At 51.7% G+C, this 16,885-nt stretch overlaps 6 protein-coding genes across 6 annotated transcripts; 5 read left to right on the forward strand and 1 right to left on the reverse strand.

Moving 5' to 3' along the window:
- Window positions 1–839: 839 nt before the first annotated feature.
- Window positions 840–2,796, forward strand: PtrM4_133070 (uncharacterized protein; the record flags this gene model as incomplete). Its single annotated transcript, XM_001941305.2, has 4 exons — window positions 840–939; window positions 992–1,112; window positions 1,165–1,198; window positions 1,249–2,796. The coding sequence occupies 4 exons, from the start codon at window positions 840–842 to the stop codon at window positions 2,794–2,796; spliced, it is 1,803 nt and encodes a 600-aa protein (XP_001941340.2).
- Window positions 2,797–3,312: 516 nt separating this feature from the next.
- PtrM4_133080 (uncharacterized protein) lies at window positions 3,313–3,615 on the forward strand (the record flags this gene model as incomplete). Its single annotated transcript, XM_066109111.1, has 1 exon — window positions 3,313–3,615. One exon carries the CDS (start codon window positions 3,313–3,315, stop codon window positions 3,613–3,615), a length of 303 nt encoding a protein of 100 aa, XP_065961103.1.
- A 749-nt stretch (window positions 3,616–4,364) lies between these two features.
- On the reverse strand, window positions 4,365–5,286 carry PtrM4_133090 (mitochondrial 54S ribosomal protein mL57; the record flags this gene model as incomplete). Its single annotated transcript, XM_001941306.2, has 3 exons — window positions 4,365–4,526; window positions 4,579–4,829; window positions 4,890–5,286. The coding sequence occupies 3 exons, from the start codon at window positions 5,284–5,286 to the stop codon at window positions 4,365–4,367; spliced, it is 810 nt and encodes a 269-aa protein (XP_001941341.1).
- A 218-nt stretch (window positions 5,287–5,504) lies between these two features.
- On the forward strand, window positions 5,505–7,253 carry PtrM4_133100 (uncharacterized protein; the record flags this gene model as incomplete). The annotated part of the gene is made up of 1 exon (XM_001941307.1): window positions 5,505–7,253. One exon carries the CDS (start codon window positions 5,505–5,507, stop codon window positions 7,251–7,253), a length of 1,749 nt encoding a protein of 582 aa, XP_001941342.1.
- Window positions 7,254–7,817: 564 nt separating this feature from the next.
- On the forward strand, window positions 7,818–9,497 carry PtrM4_133110 (uncharacterized protein; the record flags this gene model as incomplete). The annotated part of the gene is made up of 1 exon (XM_001941308.1): window positions 7,818–9,497. One exon carries the CDS (start codon window positions 7,818–7,820, stop codon window positions 9,495–9,497), a length of 1,680 nt encoding a protein of 559 aa, XP_001941343.1.
- Window positions 9,498–10,883: 1,386 nt separating this feature from the next.
- PtrM4_133120 (CYK3, protein involved in cytokinesis, contains TGc (transglutaminase-protease) domain protein) lies at window positions 10,884–14,973 on the forward strand (the record flags this gene model as incomplete). Its single annotated transcript, XM_001941309.2, has 3 exons — window positions 10,884–10,955; window positions 11,013–14,348; window positions 14,401–14,973. 3 exons carry the CDS (start codon window positions 10,884–10,886, stop codon window positions 14,971–14,973), a joined length of 3,981 nt encoding a protein of 1,326 aa, XP_001941344.1.
- Between the last annotated feature and the right edge of the window lie 1,912 nt (window positions 14,974–16,885).

Below are 16,885 nucleotides of genomic sequence, written 5' to 3' on the forward strand. Positions count from 1 at the left end.
GCTGGCAGGTTAGGCTGTCTTGGAGGGAGGGAGGAGAAAAGGCGGGATTTTTGTTATTGGAGGTAGATAATGGGGGGTAGAGGGGGTGGGTACGGCAATGTATACCGAACTGCGTACGGAGCGGCGTTTGGTATACCCAAGGATGTTTTGGGAAGGAGATCATTACGCGTATGCGAAAAGCTTAGATCTCGCTGTAACACGGTGATCGTATACTGAATTGGCTGCTCACGCGATATGGCACCGATGGACAGCGGGGCGGAGCGGAGGGGAAGTAGGTGGACAAGGGAGAAAGGGTGTGCACCTGGGCAAGTGCATGCATAGGAGGATATGTAGACGCACACGGCGATTGATGCAGCGTAGTGTTTCATGTGGGTGGCATCTTGTGTATGCCTGATTGGGTTTTACATATCTAGGAGCAGGGGTCAGGATAAAACTCCGGGTGGTGAGAGCAGGTCTGGGCGTGCAGGACCTGTGGCGCAACGCCCCTTAGGAGTTACTTAGCGTCATAACCGCTACCGCGACAAGCCGGCATTTTGTGGAATTCACCAGCAATGCCACCTATGTTCCGAGGTTTTATTCTACTTTGGACCACTGCACCTCTTTCTCTCCAGCATGCATCCAGACGGACCTTTAATGCGACGTACTACTACCGGCTCGGTCCGTTGACGCTTGCTCCGGTGCGCTGATTCACCAAAAGTCCACTCAGCCCTCCCACCCCAGCTTCCGCCTCTGTGTCTGTCCCTTTTCCGCGCCGCATTTTACTACCAACTGCCACTTGGAGACGTCGCCCGGTCACGCGATTTTCTCTTTGACTGCCTTGAAGGCGACAAGAGGCAGCCATGTTTACCCCCTGGATTACCGCTATCGCATGGCTCAAGCAGCGCACACCGTCGAGTCTCAAGGCGTTGGCACCGCATGCCAACTTCATAACCCTGCATTGTATGTGCAAAACGATGGAGTATGCTGGGAATGGTGGCTAACAGGCGTGCAGACGCATACATTATCGGATGGACGCTTATCGGATCCGTCATATTGTATGGTGGTGGTCGCATACCTTACGTCGATGCACTCTTCTTCGCCAGCGGCAGTGCCACACAGAGTGGTTTGAACACGTGGGTTTACATGTTGAACTACGGGTGCAACCGACTGACTGGTTGTGTACAGAATTGACATCAATACCCTGGATTTGTATCAACAGGTGCGTCCATGCGAGAAGCGTCTTTGCGAGACATGACTGACCAAGCAAAGATCACCATGTACCTCATGACTAGCTTGTGCACGCCCATCTTCATCCACAGTTCCGTCGTCGTCGTGCGTCTCTATTGGTTCGAGAAGCGCTTCCAGAACATCGTCCTCGAAAGGGGCAACCGCAGTGGTCGAACCCGCACACTATCCAGGCGTAAGAGTGAAATGCAAGAGGGTGGAGACCGAGATGTGTCACATGAGGAGAAGTCTGTAGGTGCCCGCGAGATCCGCGTCATGCGCGGCTCCAACGGACATGCACATGGTGGCCACATTGAAAACGAGTTCGCCTTCAGTGACGGCATGGACAGTACTGGCAATGGAATCCGGGCCCGGAGACGCTCTAGTTCCAGCGAAGATGAGATGCCGCCGTTTGTTCGACCTACGACTCCCGTGCGCAATACATCAGCCATTGTATGGGCAGACAATCTGAGCACACCAAAGGACCGCGACTCGGACCGCAAGATGTCGGTCGAGGAATCACCTGGTGGTCGTCTCCCCCAATCTAACAAAGAAAAGAGCATTGCTTTCGTAGAGGCGCAGCGGAATCCCACGGCAAGGAATAAGTTGCGTATTCCGGGCCCCCGCGACTTTGACCAAGGTCTTACTCCAGAAGCCGTCAAGGGAGACGACGAAGAGCTAGACAGAGTTCAAAGCCGACCATCGCACGAATCTCATCCCCATCCCAGATTTGAACGAGCAAACTCACTTCCCCATGCTGCAAATGGAGACGACAGGCCATTCAAAAACCACATTACCATCGACGTTCCCGACCGAGTCAATGGCCCTACTGGACATTCTATCTACGACCGCACAGGCACAGTCGACGCCGACACCGGACCTACTGCCGGAATGCATCTCCGCAACAGGACGCGATCAAGAACTATAGCCAGTTTCCTCAGCCGGAGTAAAGATGAAGACGAGGAGCCGGTTCCATATCTCAGCTGGACCCCTACTATTGCCCGCAACTCAAACTTCGTGGACCTGACGGAAGAGCAAAGAGAGGAGCTTGGCGGTATCGAATACCGCGCTTTGAAACTTCTAGCTATGATTCTTACCATTTTCTACCTGGGCTGGCATACCATTGGCGTCATCTGCCTAGTGCCGTGGATCACTCATACTGCCCGCTACTCCGGCGTGGTAGAAGCTGTTGGCATCAACCCCGTTTGGTGGGGCTTCTTCACCTCGGCCTCTCTGTTCAACGACTTGGGATTTACGCTTACTCCAGACTCGATGGTTTCGTTCCAGTTGGCCGTGTTCCCGCTCATCATTGGTACTTTTCTTATCATCATCGGTAACACGGGGTTCCCGTGTATGCTCCGGTTTACTATTTGGATGTACTCCAAGATGGTGCCCAAGACGAGTAGTATGTGGGAAGAGCTGAGGTTTCTACTGGATCATCCGCGTAGATGCTTTACGCTGCTTTTTCCCAGCAAGGCAAACTGGTGGTTGTTTTGGATTCTGGTGATTATGAATGGTGTAGATTTGATCTTCTTCATCATTCTTGATGTAAGTTCTATTTTCTGTGTCACAAGAACTTCAACTAACAAGTAACAGCTTGGTGATCCAACTGTCACATCCCTCTCCCCCGGCCACCGCTTCCTCGCCGGTCTCTTCCAAGCCGCCTCGACCCGTACCGCGGGTTTCGCCGTCGTCAATATTGCCGATCTGCACCCTGCCGTGCAAGTCAGCTACATGATCATGATGTACATATCCATTTTCCCCATTGCCATGTCTATCCGCCAGTCCAACGTGTACGAGGAAAAGTCGCTCGGCGTGTGGGCATCCAGCGGCGAAGGCGAAGAAGAAGAAAACTCCAGCTACCTCTCCCACCATCTGCGTCTGCAACTCTCCTTCGATCTTTGGTTCGTCTTCCTCGGCTTCTTCTTCATCTCTATCATCGAGGGCCCCCGCCTGGAAAACACAAACGAATACGCCTTCAGCCTCTTTTCGGTGCTCTTCGAAATCGTCTCCGCCTACGGCACCGTAGGTCTCAGTCAGGGCTTTCCCGGTGTAAATACCTCGTTTTCGGGCCAGTTTAAACCCTTGTCTAAACTCATCATCATCGCCATGCAGATTCGTGGCCGCCATCGTGGTCTGCCGTATGCGCTTGATCGCGCCATCTTACTCCCCTCGGAAACTCTCCACCAAAAGGAGAATGAGGATGCGACTCGCAGGGCTAGACGCAGCAGCACGGCTGTGGATATGAGCGGTGGTATGGGCGATGGCTTGTCTCGCACTACCACTGGTATCAGCCGTAGGAGTACCGCGAGTGGAGGAATAGGCCAGTCGCAGAGTCGGCCCAAGCAGCTTAAACGTATACTCAGCGGTGCGTTTAGTGCAGGGCCTACAGGACAGTTTAAGAGGGCGTAAATCCCTTGAGGCCTTGTTGTTGTCATTTGGGCGAGGGCGTTTTTTCTTTCTTTATGGCTTTTTGGTCATCTAGATTTGATAGCGTTTTTTCTTTTCGTGTAAGCATTTGTTTCGTCGTGGGGTGCGCTGGATCTGGGCGCGCGTGTTGGGCGTTTCCATGTTGTAAGATGGGTATATAAAAACTTTACATGGCGTTTATTTGGGTGAAACCCGGGATATAGTAGACAACGCGAGGCTATACACTTTGCGTTCTTGACGTATTCGTGAATATATTTGGCACCAAGACCTTGGTAGTTCAACTATGAGGTTTCGATTTCAATGGTGGTTGCGAGTACTGTGTTGTGTGTCATTTGTGTTGAGAGGGAGTGTGGGGTATGTGTGAAGGAAGATACTGTGAAGAGAGGATATGATGAAGAGTCTAGACTTGAGGAACATGAGAGAAGCCAAAGATGAGGTGCATGGTAGACTTGAGAGACTTAAGAGACATAATGCATCAATAGACGAGGATTGCAGACTTCAAAGAAGCTGTAAGACGAAAGAAAGTGCGATAGAGGAAAAAAGAGAATATGAAAGTTAATCATAGCGCACAAAACAGAATAGTCAGCTAAACGACCTAAAATGGCAAGTTGAGCGAGAAGGTCAAACGTCGAATGGTCAGCTGAATTGTGACACGATGCGTCATGTCATATCTTGGTTTACAATATGGTACAGAGATGCAAAAAATTTCATGTTTAATTTTGCGTCGAAGATCATAAATCGGGCGAGAACTGGAAGCCTAACGGTGTGAGGATCTTTTCCTGGACGAGCTTGTTGGCTACTTCGCCGCCCCGCTCGAGGGCTACCGCTCCGACAATAGCGTATAGTGTAGTCATGAGGACGGTTTCTATACCGGATCCTTTGAGGTCATCGGCCTGTTTGTTGGTCAGTCTCTCAAATCGGTCCATGTTCAATGTTCATGCATACCCGCTTTGGTTTCCAGCGTGTCACCTTGTCTAACCCGTATCGTTCTGCTATTGGTGCTAACCGCGACTTGCTCAGTACCAGACTTTCCGCCTCGTCGCTCAAGCCTTGTAGGCCGTTGAGAGCGGGGTGTAGATATGGTTTGCGGCCGAATTCGTCGGGCTTGGGTTTGCCCATTTCGTCTCTCGGCCATTGGTATTCTTGCGGCGCGCTCATCAGAGCTTGTGATGTTTGTAGTTCGACTATTCTCCGTCCTGCCCGTCGCAATTAGCCCTGGCGTCCCGCGTCATGGATATAGCAAAACCCCCACATACCCAAATATGCCAATCGGTCATTGAACCCCTGCTTTCCGTGCTGGAAGCTCTTATGCGTCACAGCTAGCCATTTGACCTCGTCGCCAAGTACCCTGTCTCCCCCATGACCCAGCATCCGTACGTACGCTTCATCTAGCTTTTTTGGGTCCTCGTTGACTTTGAATTCGCCGCCTTTCGCATGTGGTCGTAACCTAAACGGCGCTACCATTCGCTGGGGTATCTTTTGCCACCGTGGCCGTTCCTCCACTTCTGTGTCATATTGGGGTGCTCGCGAGGGCGTGGTGCTTGAAAAGGCGCATGCGGAGGTCCGCACGAAGGTCGTTTTGGACGTTTGCGCGGGCCGGAGTGATGACGACGCCGTCGAGACGAGAGATCGGAGTGGCCGTTTCGAAGCCATTGGAACGCTTCCAATTGGCGAGTGAGAGTCAGCGGGCAAGATTGGCGAGGGTGAAGGTGCTGCTGGTCGGCGAGAGTGAAGTTCGAAACATCGAAAAGTTGCGGCAGGATATCACGCCTTGCCGCCTTGGGACTAGCACCAGTCGCGGTCCATTTCCAACTCCTTCGCCCTCCTGCGGTTGGTAACTTGTCCTCTTGTCGTACTTCTCTTGGGGCAACATGGCGGATGTTGGCGCTTCCAAATCATTGAGAGAGTTGCTGGCCGAACAACTGCCCAAAGATGTACCCATTACTTTCTATCACTACTCCACACCTCCTTCCAAGTCGTCCGCCCTGTTCTCCGCGCCGCCGCATGGCAAGTCCGAACGAACATACTGTGAATCGCACACGTTGGCTGCTTCGATAGTGCCAAAAGATGCAATAGCATCAGAAATACCCGAGGAGCTTCTGATTCTTGCCATTGAAGTTTTGATTTACACTACCCGGAACCTGACGACCATCTTCGTCTCCAAGGCTGACTCGACCGGGTACATCTCCGAGCTACAACTACCCCGATCCCAGTCGGAGTCACCTTTGAAAGCCATTTGCGGGACATTTGTATCTTGGTTGGCAAGAGAACGACAGAGGGACGGGAAGAAGCTTGTAGTGTCCCTGTTTGCAAGGGCACAGGATCAATACCTGTTCCCGGCAAGCATTGAGAACAAGAACAAACATGTGCTCGATGACCGAGGACTGGTAAAATGGTGGTGTAGAGTGCTCGATCCGATAATCTGGCAGTACGAGGCTGAGGAGTCACGGAAGCCCTTTGCTGAACGACTGGTGGATGGGGAGGCTACGAATGGCGCTTCGCCGAAATTCGAATCTACAGCAAAAGGCTACTTGGTGATTCCAGGCTTCGAAGCATATGACACATTACGATATATTCCTCCACCTCCCGTACCGAACACCCCTAGACGCTGGGCAACTACTCATCCCCTCTTACAAATCGCTCCCTATCCCGCAGCGCCACCGCGATGCCTCGTCCCACACTTTCCCGACGATCCAAAGGCTAGATTCCTTGACGAGCTTGACGAGGAACTGCCCGACCGAGGCACAGATGCAATGGTAGCGGATGGAGGCACACCTTCGAGAAGCAATGGACAATGGAAGAGCGTCAAGACGCTTGATCAGTTCTGGGAGTTCATGGCCTTTAGACAGGAGTGTTCGTCTGGACGGATAGTAGGGTTTATATGGGTCGTCATAACGCCCCCAAAGCCTTCAATACCAGAGGAAGATGAGGATACGCCGCCACAGCAGTCTGTCCAAGAGTCGTTTTCCCAGTTTGACATTAAAGAGAACATGCCTAGTCCGAGGCGGCGAAAGATCAGTCAGCGGAGGAAAGAAGCAAAGACCAGATACGGGCCGATCCCCCTCGTCTTACCTAAGATCAAGGCAAGCTCGTCGAACCTTTCGGCTTCCTCACAAACGTCGTCTTCATCAGCCAAGCTACCCGCCGAAATTAGCCCGTACTGGAAGTGGCCAGCTTCCTCACGGGGAACAATATGTTTTTCGCTTAAGAACTACGACCGCGCACATGAAGTACTCCTACAGCAGACATTCGCGAACCGCACAGCAGCGGCTCGAAGTACTCAGAAGTGGAAGGAGGAGATTGCCGTGCTGGGCGGTAGGGATGAATGGGCCTTTACTGTGATAGGCAAAAAGGAGTACGCAGCTGCAGCAAAAGCGTCAGAGGGAACCAATGGCGTGACTCCGACCATGGTTATGGGTGTGCGCAAGAAGAGAAAGCCAGATATCACAGTAGAGGCAGCAAATGGCACGTCCAAGGTGGCTGAGCCTGTGCAGGTCTTGGCTGCTGGCACAGTCAGGAAGAAGGCAAAGACCGAGTCCACGCCCGTGCCGGACACGAGTGCTGGCAATGGCGTGAATACGCTCACCGCTGGACTGGTTCGTAAGAAGCCGAAGACTTGAATTGGTGCACGCTCTACGAATATCATCCAAGCCCTGCCATATTGACTCTTCTTGATTGTTAGCGACGTTGATGCTTTGGCTACGGCTTTTGCATACAACGAGGACGTTTAGGTGTTGGCCATTTGCTTATTGAGTTGCTTAGCGTGGCGTTTGTGATTACTATATCCCCAGATCTTGCATATCCAATGTGTGATCCGTTAGACAGATTTGTAAAATTCTGATTTCCAACAGCACAGGTCGTGTGTTGGTACATCGTAAGCAATCAATTTCCCATTTGGTGACGTCGGAGCGATCGGGGGCATACCGAACCCATCATAAATACACCCACCAACCACACCGTAAAGGCCTGTCTTCTCCTTAATTCTTAATACAGGTTCATTCACGACGTTAGAGTTGATTTCCTAGTCCCAGCGTGGCACTGGGCCTTGGCACATTTGTTTCCTGGAGCGAACTCCGCAACCTCCGCGCTTTCAGATTCGTCAAGGCTCACCCTTACACCAGACCCTACAAACACCTTTGCGCATGCTTCGCGTGCCCAATCTCGCGACTGGGGAAGATGTCTCCATGTTGCGTACCGTTATTGCGGCCGGCTGCCTGATTTGGTTCGTCGTAGTGTGGTGTGTATGCGCCATCGGCTTCGTCCAACTATTTCGATACTACTCGAGGAAGCCGCAGCCAGCAGTATGCGTTACCACGTTGGAAGAGCGCGATGTGCCTCACGTCACCGTGATACGGCCAGTCAAAGGCCTCGACCCGCGCCTGTACGAATGCCTCGCAGCGACTCTCCGCCAAACATACCCCAAAGACAAGTTGGACACCGTGTTTTGCGTTCCCGAACGTTCCGATCCCGCCTTTCCGATTCTCGAGCGCCTATGTGAAGATTTCCCGAACGCCAACGTACATATCTTGGTCGAAGTGGAGGATCCGATGTTACTGAAGGACGACAATACCCTGGGGCCCAATCCGAAGATTCGGAACATGAGTCGCGCCTACAGAGAGGCCAAGGGCGACATTGTGTGGATACTGGATTGCAATGTCTGGGTTGGCAAGGGTGTCTGTGGACGACTAGTAGATCTGTTATGCGGCTATGGAGAGGATAAGCCTGGGAAAAGAAGGACGAAGTTCAAGTTCGTGCATCAGACGCCACTCACGGTGGATCTCGACTCGCAACAGCTCTCGCTCCAAGACCGAAAAGAGCTCCTTGGAGGAAGACCAGATGCTGTGGCAGAATCGATAGCTATTGCGGCGAGTACGTCATCGGATCCCCGCAACTACAGATGTAGCACCATAAGGAAGCTTCTGCAGCGTGGTGGAGGGCGCTTGGACGAAGCCTTCATGTCGTCTTCGCATGCAAAGTTCTACCAGGCTATCAACACAGTGGCGGTTGCACCCTGTATCATGGGCAAGAGTACTATGTTCCGCCGCTCTCAACTCAACTACGTTACTTCGTCAAATCCCAATCGTGCTCCCGGTATCGACTTCTTCTCTGACAACATTTGCGAGGACCATCTTATCGGGGATGTGCTATGGAAGGAACCTCAGGCTTTTGAGGAGAAAGGTTACCAGCCACCCCCGGGGACAGAAAAGGAGACTTGGGGAAAACACGCAATGCTTTTCGGAGACTTCTGCTTCCAGCCAATTAGTCATACGTCGGTGATGGCATATCTGCAGCGTCGTATCCGATGGCTACGAGTGCGCAAGTTCACCGTGACCTTGGCGACATTCGTGGAGCCCGGAACCGAGAGCATTCTCTGTGGTCTCTATGGCGCTTATGCCCTCACGACGCTGCCTTTGTTCCACAACATCGGTATCAGCTCGTCTTGGCCTTCATTCTTCCTTGTCTGGCTCGTCCACATGTGTCTCTGGTGTCTGGTCGACTACGTCCAATACCTACTCCTACACTGCGCAAAGACTGTCGAGATTGACGCTGATACACCCGACTTCATTCTGCCACAGCGCTCAGCCTTCGCATACCACCGCACCGAAGTGCTGAAACCCCTGCTCGGCGACAAGACGCCAGGCGAACCGAGTTTGCTTGATGGTGCAAGAAGAACTTTCAGAGACTTCTTCTTTGCCTGGATGGGTCGTGAGTTCTTTGCCTTGCCAGTTTGGGTCACTGCGTTTTGGGGTGGTGTCACAGTGGAGTGGAGAGGCAGGAAGTTTTGGGTCGGGCTCGATATGAAGGTCCATGAGATTCTACCGGAGGTAGACAAGGCGAAGAGGGGGCATGATCAGAAGCGGTAGCATGTTGTTGATACCCGGTTGCGCTTATAGTAATGATAATCAAGGAGTTCTATGAATGTACTTCTTAACTTTCCTTCTTCGTTGGAGTCTTGTGGAACAGTTTGCTTTGATTCAATAGTGGCACTTGATTGCTTCTTCTGTACGCTGATGGACTAGAAGAATATTCTTAAGGAACTTTCTTGAAGAAGCAATGACCTAACCCGTCACCATATATGTAAGGCTTCTCAATGAGCTATTCCTGGCGACTCTACTCTTCCATTCGATCGAGGGTCGCGTACTTCCCTCATTTCAGGCTACTGACGAATGAGCTTGACCGACTCATGATCAAGGTGGCTTGTCTTGTTGTGATGATTCGGAACATGGAAGTTCCGACGTTCCGAATGCGAACGCACGCACCACACGTATCTATGGACGCGGAGCTTTAGAAATGCTCCGTACTGCAGGAACTATGCATCATGGCTAGTGTTGTGCCACTGTTACGCGCACGTTGGCTACGCAACCGGCCAAGGTACAAATAGTAGTCCAAAAATAAAAGGGATGGCCCACGGCAATGGACAATGGCATGTTACACTAAACACACTTTCGACTCAGTGGTAGTATGCAAGGGATTGAACATGATCGAGGCTAGATCAGATGGCCTGTGAGATCCCGGCGCATCCCTATCAAGATGCACATCTTCCCACAGGGAGGGATGCGAACAGGTTGCTGCTAGCACTAGTTTACCACAACAGACTTCGACCCTGGTCACCTCTGTCCTTGGACAGCGCCGTGATAAACAAGATGGCGGCTGTTATATGCAGGTGAACAGTATTAACTTTACCGAGACCATGGCGAGTGGAAAGTCTGTTAGTTTGCCAATAGACCCTACTTTGCTACAAGTTAGCAAACTTGTATTCTCCGCAAAGGCATGTAGAAGGCGGCAAGCACGAACGAATGGTATCATCTGCACTATTAATGCATCCCGACTTGTGCGGCATGTAAATGTAAATGCAGTGATTCCAGCCCAAGGCGCGGTGTAGAGGAGATGGTTGTGTGACGTGTTGCGCCAAGTGGGGCCGCGATGTGGTGTGTGCGCGCAAGCGGCTAGCGGGCGTTGCTAGGGGAGCAGCATGGAGAGGGTAAACATCCAACCAAGATGAGACAGCACGCCAATACCCTGCTAGCCTTGCTATACCGCTCCCCGCTGCTATCAGTGCGGGTGTGATTGCAGAGTATCGCCCTCTGTCATTGCTATCACCGTCAATCACTGGGGTATTCTTCCACGCCAAAAACTTAATCGACACCGCCTCTCGCTCCTCAACGACGCATGTCACCCGCCAGTCGCCCGCGCACCAAATAAGTTGCAGGTCAACAACAAGCTAATACAGGACCCGACGGATATTGGACATGGCCGTGGGCCAGGCACTGCCAGCACGCTTCCCGTGCTGGTGTAAAGCTGTGTACTCTTGGGGTGGAGAGGTATGTTGAGACTGAAGCCACTTTTTGCTGCTGCCCCTTGCCTGACTGCAGTTGTAGACAAAGCGCGACCTTGGTTTCATAGAAGGCGACTTAATCGAAGTGCTAAACGCCGGTGATGGATCATGGTGGATGGGACGGTTGAAGCGCGACAGGCGCATGGTTGGCTTGTTTCCCTCCAACTTCGTCGAACTCCTCAGTGAGGATTACCAGCCATGGGCGCGCAATGGCAGTGGAGGGAGCATGTCGAGGCAGAACAATGCCCAGTCGCAGCCAACACCGGCACCGCAGAAGCAGAAGAGCATGTTCCGAAAGCCCTTCACAGCCTACGCTGCTGCAGGCGCACCCAACCCAGCCGCTGCGGCCCGCGAAAGGTTAAAAGCAGGCGGCATGAATTCGTCCGGCACTGTCAAGACGAAAACACCATTTTCGTCTATGAAGCGATCATCTGTTGAGATCAATGAGAGCCCATCACCTGCCTCCACGACTCGAGAACCATCGAACCTGCGCGCAGTCTCGCCCCGACCTGCTTCCAAGAGAGTACCTGTAGGACGACCATCCTCAACGGCAGCACCCGCGCGCCATGGCTCACATATCCGCTCAACCTCACCCGCACCACCCGCTGATTACCGATATCAAGCTCGAGCTGTCTCGCCAGCGCCTCCTCCTTCACGGCACGGCTCATATATGCGCGGAACCTCTCCAGCCCCTCCGGCGCAGTACCAATATCAGCCTCGCGCAGTTTCCCCTGCTGTACCCATACAGCATCAGGGTTATGCTAGAGCTGCTTCTCCTGCGCCTCCACAACAAACCTACGAGCCATACCGCGCAGTATCGCCTGCTCCACCTCAAGCTCACTATCAGCAGCATTCGCGAGCAGTTTCTCCTGCGCCATCGTTTCAATACCGAGCTTATGACCGGGGTCCCTCGCCAGCTCCATCGTTCCAAGAACATTCGCGCGCAGTCTCACCTGCCCCGTCATTCCAGTACCGCGCATACGATCGAGGCCCATCGCCATCCCCGTACCAGCTCCAACTCGAGCATAGCCGCAGCCCGTCGCCTCTACCATATGATAACGAACTCGATGAGCCTATTGACTCGCCTCCACCACCACCGCCTCCACCCCATCGTGTCGCCTACAACCCGAGCAGAGGTCCGTCACCTGCTCCTCCTTCGCATAATGGTTACCATACACCCGAACCGCCTTCGCCCGATCCGAGAGCGCGTGGAGGCCATTTTACGCCATCACCCCTTACGACTGCAATGAACGATGTCATGTCATCCTTGCAAGATATGACTACCTCAAGAGATGATGAGTCGCCCTCACCCTCACCAGAAGCGGCCTCATCTGCGTCCAATCCATGGTCTCCGGAAGCATTCGAACAGGTTTACCAGGAATCGGCCAAGAAGGTCAGGGCGCAATCGGCCATGGGTCAGGATGACGACGATGACGAAGGTCCACCAGATGTTAATAACTACATGCAGCGCATGGAAAGTCGATTGAGACGGATGCAACAACAAGAAAAAGCCAGGAGCAATGAAATGTATATGGATAAAGATGAAGGACCAACGGTGCCATTGAAGCCTGCTTTCCAGAGATCAGGATCATCCGTTGGTGACTCTGAAGCAGGAATGGAGCGCAAAGGATCAAAGTTACTTCAACACCGGAAGTCTGCTTATGATGTTGGACGAAACGCACTTGGACGAACATTTACTAGCAAGACGAATTCTACGACGACCACGAATACGACTTATGCCAGCAACAGCACCCATCGTAGCTTGATGTCCGGACATTCTGCTACGAATATGAGCGCTACCAGCGCCGGAAGTTACTACCGGAAGAAATTCGGTAAGGACCGGCCCAAGAGCGTCATGAACACAAAAGATACATCCAGCAAAGGCTATGGCTTCGACGATGGACGGCCAGAGACGCCTTTTACCGGCGTGACTTATCACTCCAGCCACGCCTCCCAAGAACAATCTAATTCAAACGATCAACAAGAAGCAGCTGTCAGTACACCAGTAGCTGATGGTCCAGATCCTCTTGGTGGTTTGATGCGACCAAAAGCAAAGCGCAGCGGCTTCTTCAGGAAGATGATCGACACAGCGAAAACGCAAGCAGCCAACGCCCGTAGCACCATTGACACCATCAGCAGGCCTGGGTCTCGAGCAGCCAGTCGTGCGGCCGGTCGTTCGCTCAGTCGCGCTGCGAGTCGCATGGACAATCCGGAAGCAGCAGCCGTCGAGGGTGGCCTAGCAACGCAATCGGCACCCCCTTCAAGAGATACAGGCCTAGGCACAGTGGATTGGGTACAGGTTCGCCGAGACGTGAATCGGTCGAACTCACTTAGTAAGAACGAGCGCGCAGAAAGAGCAGAGCGATGCCAGATGATGGACCTGCCTGTCTTTAACCCTATCGATATACTATACGAGTCTGCTGAAGGTGACGAGGGCCTTGATGGACTTCCTATCACCGAACCCACGGATTTTGCAGCTTGCAGTCTCGCTCACGTTGATAAGAGCGCGCGGTTCATCAACAGCATTCCCCTCGGAACCAATCCTGCGACATTGGCTCAAGGCTATGTATGTCGACCCTACAGGAGCGATATCCAGCGACTACGTGCCATCTTTACATGGGTCAGTGAGAGAATCTCGTGGGAAGAGGATTTTGAGGGAGAAATGGACCCGCGGCATGTGCTCCAAAGTAAGCGCGGATGCTCTGAAGAGATTGCCATGGTGGTTGCAGAGATGTGTGCATCTGTTGGCATGCATGCTGAGGTCATTCGTGGTTATCTGAAAACTCCCGGCGAGCCCCTTGATTTGGAAAGCATTGCTCGACCAAACCACTTCTGGAACGCTGTTATCGTCGAGGGAGAGTGGCGCGTAATGGACTGCTCACTTGCTGGACCTACAAATCCAAAGCGGGTGCACTACTCCACTGCTGGCTCATCTGTCGCTGAGACATGGTACTTCCTCGCTCGCCCCATGGAGATCTGCTACTCTCACGTTCCACTTCTTCCTGAACAACAACATATCTGCCCACCACAGCCACATGAGGTGTTGATGGCTCTACCTTGCGCAACACCAACTTACTTCAGGCATGGTCTGCACATGGCCAACTTCGATACCAGCCTTCTGAACCTGGACAATCTGGAGATGGCACATGTCTACGTCGACGTACCAGAAGACGTAGAATGTGTCGCAGAAGTGGAAGCAAGGGCTTACTCCCAAGACATGGACGGTGATTTCTTCGAGAGTGGAGAATTGGTCCGGAAGCCAGCATTGGCACAAGCAGAATGGTACGGAGGTCAGAAGCGATACACTGTGAAAGCGCTTCTACCGGGTGATGGAGGCCAAGGTGTCCTGAAAATCTATGCAGGACCCCGAGGACTTATGGTAAGTTCTTCTGGAAATTCACATCAAGATAACATGTACTAATGTTTTGTAGCACTCGAACAAGATGAACCCCCACAGCCTGGCTATTGGCCTACCCATGTCGCATTCGGGTACCAATCCTCCATACTCATTTCTGACACTGCACCCAACGCCGCATGCTCAACGACACGACCTCTATGTCGCCCAGCCGCAGTGCGCTAACCTGGCCTTGAACAATACTTTTGTCTTCTGCGTCCGTCAACATCCATCATCACTCACAAAGTCTCCCGAACCCAGCCCCGCACTTCACGGTCGAGCATCGCCCAACCCATTCGCTAGACCTGCCTCTGCTATGAGCATGCAAAGTATCTCAGCAACAGGGTCCAATTATACAAACCCGTCGCAGACCTCCAACGGGTCATCAAGTAGCGGCAGTACCAAGCCCGCCAAACTAGCGATTCAAACGCCTTCTGGCAAGATTATCCGCTTGACAAGGAAAAACGAGCATATCAGCAGCACTAGTGACGCTGACGGCACAGCATGGGAGACGGTCATCAAGATTGGAGAGAAGGGAACTTGGCGAGGCCTCGTGCTGGCAGATCGGAGCGCAAGATGGTGTGTGTTTGCACAATGGGAGTGCGCTTAAACGTCTTCTAATGCATTTTTTCCCTTTTGACGTGTACTTTTATGATTTGTAATGATGTAGCGTCGTTTGATTATTTGCATATGCTAGTGACGGCCCCTCCAGCATGGCTTGGCGTTTCTGTAGGAGGAGCGCTGTCCATTTCAAGCTCCCTGAATCGAATTTCCCGGCTTTTCCTGACAAGCAGAGATTTAGTTAGAATGCTATCAAGTTATCCCCGTAGTATCCTGTCACTTCTAGAGGCCCTCTGGCTAGCTAGAAATAATAGTTAGGCATATCTTTTTTAACCCACACTAGGATTCTTCTAACTTACTTACTACCCGGGGCATGCGTACTTCTCGCTCACAAGTCCCGAAGTACGCCAAGTTGCACGACTAAAATTATATATATATATAGTCTAGATAGGTCCATATATAGCGCAACGCATCTGAGTGCCGTCGGCATTCCATCCTCCTCCATACAAACATCTCTGCCCCGGTGGGGTTTCGTATCGTTTTTCGAGTGGAGGGGTAGATGTATCTGCCACTGGGGAGGCGGCCGCCACCACGAGTAATTGGCTAGTGAGAAAGAAGAAAATTGATGCTCTCATTTTGTAAGTAGAGTTGAGTAGAAGGTAAAAGAATACAATTGTGGAGACTTTTGACTGACAAAGAAGTAATGAAAACACTGTGTCTTTTAAAGCTGTAAGACCTCCGGTGATTTCCTCGGTAGATTGCTTACTTGAACGACCCTGGGAGGGAGGAAAGCTGCGAGCGTAGCTAGCTCTGCAATGGCGATGTGACACGTAAGAGTAAGCTGACGGTGACGTACTTGTAGGCTCAAGCACGGTGACATGTATGTACTGTACCTATCTACGCCACCCTACGAGATATTACTTAGGCATGTAAGAAGACGGCGGCGACACAGTTCCCTGGAGCCTCGAAAGCTGCGAGATTGTGTAGGACGTCTAAGATAACTGCCGGGATAGCGAGATATAGTAGAAGGGGTGCCAAGATATAAGAAATGCCAAGATATAAGCAGTGCCGAGATATAAGTCGAAAGAATGTCGAGATAGAAGAAATGCCGAGATGGAAAGAGTGATGGCCGAGCAGGTGCTGAACGTCGCCTAGGGAGAAAGTAAAGCACTTTACATAGCCTTATACGGTATTTTCTACAATACAGTTGTTGCCTAGCTCTAAAACAGCATGTAGTGAATTGCATACCTCTTTAACACCTATCACTCGTACATGAACAATGTCACATCCCACTACAACCTGCTTCTCACACAATGTGACTTTTGAAATCACTGTACGTCCATAATCCATCAGCCCCATGCCTTTAAATACCTCTCCAAAACTCCTCCTACATACCCCCCTCATCTCATTTCGATCCCACACATCCAGACACCCTTTTCCAGCATGTATATCTTCGCAAAGATCCATTCGTTTGTCTTTGCCATGTCCTACACGTGAAACTGCCACGTTTGTGACCGCACCAACGAGTCAACTGACCACCCTGCGTTGTGCGTCTGTGGACACTTCCATTGTGTGCGCTGCGAGAATGTTATCCGCTAAGGCTCGGGTTAGCAGGTGGATGACACAGGGGAGGTAGAGAAGAGGTAGGTTATGAGATTGCTAGAGATGGAAAGAGTGATTGTAGATTGTTGTGTTATAACTACGGGTTGTGCTCTTTCTTTCCCACTTGTTTCGTATCAGTTTTGATTTCCGCATTAGTTTTGATTTTAGTAGTTCAATGTTAACTTTTGTTTTGTTTGGTCTAGTATGAGTCCATGATTCCTTATCTTGTTTTATTGTGATGTAGTGCCGCGTGTGAAAAGTTCGGATAGGGTCTTGTATAATCCCTGCAGTCTTGATCACACAGTGGTATTTTCATTGCCAGAAGTGAATATCAGAACATAGGTCATCGACATGGTCAC

This window comes from Pyrenophora tritici-repentis, chromosome 7 (genome assembly GCF_003171515.1).
Source record: "Pyrenophora tritici-repentis strain M4 chromosome 7, whole genome shotgun sequence".
Lineage (NCBI taxonomy): Eukaryota > Fungi > Ascomycota > Dothideomycetes > Pleosporales > Pleosporaceae > Pyrenophora > Pyrenophora tritici-repentis.